Here is a 5,726-nt window from a genome sequence, read left to right as displayed (position 1 = left end):
TTTTCCTGACCTCCTTTCCCCTCCCCCCACTTTTTTTGAACCGGTTCTTAGGAGACTTTTTACTGGGTTGGAGAGTTAGAGGCTTGGCTGGGGTGATGTGAATATAGTGCCCTCTGGTGGAATTTTGTGAGAATTGCAAATTTCTCCCCCCAACCTTAAGAGTGTTTGAGAATTCTTTTCTTGGCTGGCCTTCAAGGGGAGGGCTTCTCTGTTACATCTCAAATACTATAGTAAATCAATAGCATGCAAGTTTATTACCTACACTGGATATTTTAGAGATATTGTGTGGGGGATATCAATTGATTACTTGAGGTTTATCATTATAAAATTAGGCCTCAAATGACTAGAAATGGGCAGCTGGCAGCACCTGTGCTTTTTCATCATCTGACATCAGTGTGTATGAGAGGTAGACAAAAAAGGGGTTCCCCCAACAAAGGTAATTGGAAAGAGTCTACGGACCAAGAATTAAGGGAAAATAGCAGGGATCAGAAAACTTGGTCACAACAGTTGTTATCCTCAGCCCTCACTAGGATCTGAGCCCAGACATTTAAGACCCAGCTAGAGGCTGAGAGTCTGTCAGACTCTGATTGATCCCCTTCCCGCAACAATTTGTAGAGAGGTCCCACGGTGGTCGTGTAACATGGAGCTTCTCTGGACCCTGTTAGCTTCCAGCTGGGAAGGTAACAACAATGCCAAAAGGAAGAGACACCATAGATTCCCAACAGGCACAAAGCATCGATCATCACATGCCAGCAGAAGAAGGTGGGGACAAACATGATGTCAATGATGTCATCATCCTGCCCCGGGTAGCCGGTGCCTGGTTTGTACAGAATGAAGCCGGCCTGTACCAGCCAGAAGCCCATGATCTGAAACAGAAAGGTCTCGATCACTGAGAGTTGAAACGTGTCGGGAACCCACAGCTGTACGGTCAACACCAGCATCAGCAGCAACACCACCAAGATGAGCACAGAGTGAACCTGCAGCTCCACCCCTGCTGAGTCCTGAACATGTGACACCAGCAACAGCAGGAGCACATAGAAAGTCAGCACCAAGGTCCCTTCTTCTAGGGGCACACAGTGCTGAGGCAGCAAGTTCTTGCTCACGACCTCTACACAGCCGTTGAGGGTGAGAAGGATGTACATGGTGACGTGCTGCCACTCTTTGGCGTACATAACTCTCAGGGGCAGCTGCCCGTTCATCAGTATCAGCCCTCTCTTCATGCAGCTTATCTCATACACTCACAAGCCGGAGCCAGCCAGCGTCTTCAGCAAACCACCGTAGGATATTTTCCACAGCCTGGCCCATCTCCCCTTATTCCTGGGAGGTGATGAAGGATACAGGAAAGAGTCACTGAATATCACAGCTTTGGAGACCACTACTGCTTGATACAGTCCATATGAGAGTAGAAACAGCCCTGGGTACGCATGACCGATAAAGGTTCCCATTGAACTAGAAATCCCTCTAAAGAAGGTGAGAAGAGTAAAACCAAGGCACGTCCACACCTTCTGGGGCCACTTCAAGATCTGGGCTTTGGAAGGAATTGCCTTCCACCAACTTTTATCATTTCGCCCCACCCACTGCTCCCCCACAGAGAGGAAATGCTTCTTGAAACAAGCCTACGACTTTGGTGGTGTAAAGCCTCATTGCTCCATTCCATTCTGGGACGTTGGGGACTAACTGGCTTCAGCCAAAGAAGACAGCTGGTGAATGTGCCTTTAGGGGCCTCTAGGGCCCTTGGGGCGCTTCTGGTCATACTTGTCCCTTTCTCCTATGGCTTCCTTCCCCTGGTACTGCCCAGCATTCAGAGAAGGGCACAGAAGCATGGGATGGGGTTAGGGGTTGCCATGGTCTCCAGAGGAAGCCTGGGCACTCACAAATCCTCAGGTTTCCTTTGGTATCTCTCAGACATAACTTTGGCCTGATTACAAAGTTTTCTTTCTGGACACATATATTTAAAAACATTTGGATATATGAGCATGTTTCGTACCTATCTGGCTTTTCTTCTTTTATAGACACGTTCTGAGGATCACCGAGAAAGGTCCCTTCCTCTCCTCCCCTTATCTTTTCACCCCCCCACCTTTGTCTCCCCACTTCAGCATTTCTACTGGCCAGTAAATGGATCTGAAAAGCTAACTTTTGATACTGATTTCAGGAACAGTGGGTATTTTGTACTGTGTCAACCTAACTAAGCTTGAGCCATGTTTCCTAGAGTTACCTTCCCTCTATGATTCCAGATTGAGTTGGCTGCAAGAGAAGTTTACAAGAGAACCTAAAGATGGAAATGAAGCAACCTAAGACACTCTGAAGGTGTAGGGTACCAGGCGCCACTGCAGGTCACGCGTTCAGTTACTGATCTGCTGGCTCAACTCCTTGGCATGGACAGCCAGGCCTACAGCTCCCTCAGCTTCTCTTTGTGCGAAGGGCACCAGCTGCTTCTGCAGGCCACCTGCCACTGAAGTATGAGGTGATGAGAGGAAGACAGAGGCTTCAGTCTATCTTCGTAAGCTGCAGTTTGTCCTTACTCTTCCACAACTTCGTGTAATGTACTTCTTCCTGACTGCTGCCAATTTGAGCTGAAATGGCCTCCACCCCATCACACAGAAAGGCAAGAGCCTTCCATAGACTTCCTCACTACAAATGTGTAAGGTCTAATATCCATAAGAAATCCATATTCCCATCTATCCCTAACTGATGCAAGGGATTAAGGTGTAATCCCTAAAATGTAGATACCGTTGAGAGGAGTGACTCCAGTGAGCTAGTGTTGGCCATTTGGATTCTAATGTGAATTAGCCCATCAGCTTCATTTATCTATGACTCCGCTAGTGTCTAATGCACCTCAGAAGACAGAGTCCTAGGTATTGGGTAACAGCCAGCTGAGTGTAAGGCAGAGAGGATGGTGAAGAACAAAGTACAGATAATGTGAAGCTCATAGTGGTTCTGGGTTTACTGTGGAAGGTACATGGAATAGGAATTTCTCTGGGGGTTATAATAATGCTGAGGGGAGAAGTTCACTGCTCAACGTGAATGGTACTGACATCACAGTTTTCTGCATAATCATCTGTCCTTACGGTACAAGTAATGCTGTGGGGCAGAGAGGCAGCACCTGTATGCTGACAGTGCCCCTAGTGAAGAGGAGGAGAACTTACACACAGGTCACAGCACTGCCTCTGAGACCTCACACCTACCCAGCTACCTACACTTCCGCAAGTCCACTTAATTCCAGAAAAAGTTAAATCTCTTTCTGACCTTGAGGATGACAATAATTCACATTTCTTCTTGCTATTTAGAGGTTTGGTGGGGCTAGGGATTTGAGTGTGAAGGGAAATTAGAAAAGCAAAACTTAATTCATCTTTCTGGGGGAATTTTCTAACTTTAAATTTTAAAATTAAGTATTCTTATTCAATTAATATACAGTCGTTATAGAAAAGTCAGATAAAATGCATCAGCAAAAAGAAGAACGTTACAAATCATCTAATTTCATAATCTGGAGGTGACCATTTTTACCACTGAGGTGTAGAAACACAGTTCTAAGAAAGCAGCATGAAGAATGGAAAATGCATCGATGGAAGTCAGAAATCTGCCTTCTCACTCCAGTTCCCCTTGATTTGCTGCATGTCATACCCCTCATCTAAAAAAAGCTGAGTGTTGAACTTAACTTTCTATTAAAGTGAAAATAAAAGGGCATGAATATGGTTGCACAGAAGTGAACATGTTTATCTTCTGTCTTCTCCCTTTTGGTGAATTATCAAAACACTGGGAGAGCTCTGTAGTGCTCAATGCTCAGAGGTAAGAGATTCAAAGGGAGAATCTGAGTGACGCTTCTGAAGTCGTCAGGAGGAGAGAACCCGAGGGATTCTCTTAGGTTCTTGGATTTGCTCTGGGAGAGGCACAGGGTCCATCGCTCCTCTATGTATCAGCAGGACCGGGACAGGAAGCATGTGGTTACAGGCCTCAAGAGGAGCCACATTTGGTTGCTTTTAATGTTGCTTCTAGTACTTCGAGGCTGTGGTCCTAGTAAGGTGGGTGCAGCAGAGCTTTCTCCAGCTCCTATCCCCCTCTCCCCAGTTGTTCCTGCAGCTGTGAGTCAGGGGTCAGGAGAGGAGCGAGAACAGCAGCACTGACCCCAGAGCAATGTGAGGTTGAAAGTGGAACATGTGAGGACAAGGGGCCCCACTTCAGGTCCCGTCCGGGTTGCTCAGGCCCCACCTTGGCCAGGCACCAGGGCTGCATGTTGTTCATTAAAACGTGAACATCCTGACCAAGACTTTGAAGATAGGAATCGCCCATCCCAAACCAGACACTCACTGCCCACAAGTAGCCAACAAGGAAGCGAAGGGTGGTGAATGATTAGCAGAGCTGGCAGACAGCTCCAGAGTCTGTGGACACCAAGTACCTGGAAAGAGTTTCCTAAGACAAACTCAGCTTGACCACAGGAGCCCACAGAGGTCCTTCATGGCCTGGCTGCTCCATGGCGAAACTCCCCCTCAGACCTGTTTCCCCCACCGCCATGTTCTTGAGGGGCCTCAGGCACAGCCACTGCCACTTGTCTGGCATGAAATGCCAGGATGAGCCAGAATGCCTTCAGGGATTCAGTACATATGAATTTACTAGCTGCTGTGGATTCTGCTGAATACAGCAGGCATATAAAAAAGTATATGATGTAGTTCTTATCCACAAAGGGCTTACAATTTGAAGGCACACATCTCTACACACACTCAAACACACATACACGAACACACAACATATAGAGAACTATTTAGACTACCTTGGTTCCATAGAAATCAAATGTCATGTATGTAATTTTTAATTTTCTAAAGCATTTGATAAAATTCAACATCCATTCATGATGAAAACTTACCAAAGTGGGTACAGAGGGAACATATCTCAATGTAATAAAATACGTTTATGACAAACCCATGGCCAGCCTAATACTCAATGGTGAAAAGCTGAAAGCCTTCCCACTAAAATCTGGAAGGAGGTAAAGATGCCCACTCTCACCACTTCTATTCAACGTAGTATTGGTAGTCCTAGTCACAGTAATCAGACAAGAAAAAGAAATAAAAGGTATCCAAATTGGAAGAGAAAAAGTAAAATTGTCACTATATGTAAATGACATGATAGTATATATAGAAAACCCTAAAGACTCCACACAAAAACTACTAGAACTAATAAATGAATTCAGCAAGATAACAGGATACAAGATTAACATGCAGAAATCTGTTGCATTTCTTTACACTAATAATGAAATATCAGAAAGAGAAAGTTAAAAAAAAAAAATCCCTTTTAAAATCGCATCCAAAAAAAATACTTAGGAATAAACCTGACCAAGGAGGTGAAAGACCTATGTGCCAAGAACTATAAAACAATGATAAAGGAAACTGAAGAGGACACAAATAAATGGAAAGATATCCTATGCTCTTGGACTGGAAGATTTCATATTGTTAAAATGGACATACTACCCAAAGCAATCTACAGGTTTAATGTGATCCTTATCAAATTACCCATGACATTTTTCACAGAATTAGAACGAGTAATCCTAAAATTTATATGGAAGCATAAAAGATCCAGAATTGCCAAGGAAATCCTGAGGAAAAATAACGAAGCTGGATACATAACCCTCCCAGACTTCAGACAAAACTACAGAGCTACAGCAATCAAAACACTGTGGTATTGGCACAGAAAACAGACATATGGATCAATGGATGAGACAGAAAGCCCAACACACC

At 44.8% G+C, this 5,726-nt stretch overlaps 1 protein-coding gene across 1 annotated transcript; it reads right to left on the bottom strand.

Moving 5' to 3' along the window:
• Positions 1-405: 405 nt before the first annotated feature.
• Positions 406-1,445, bottom strand: TEDDM1 (transmembrane epididymal protein 1). Its single transcript, XM_024758841.1, is given in 1 exon segment — positions 406-1,445. A coding segment is annotated over 1 exon segment (960 nt). The 3' UTR covers positions 406-485.
• Between the last annotated feature and the right edge of the window lie 4,281 nt (positions 1,446-5,726).

The sequence above is a fragment of the Neophocaena asiaeorientalis genome, unplaced genomic scaffold (assembly GCF_003031525.2).
Source record: "Neophocaena asiaeorientalis asiaeorientalis breed wild unplaced genomic scaffold, Neophocaena_asiaeorientalis_V1.1 scaffold270, whole genome shotgun sequence".
Taxonomy (NCBI): domain Eukaryota; kingdom Metazoa; phylum Chordata; class Mammalia; order Artiodactyla; family Phocoenidae; genus Neophocaena; species Neophocaena asiaeorientalis.
This window is presented reverse-complemented; position numbering and strand designations above follow the sequence as displayed.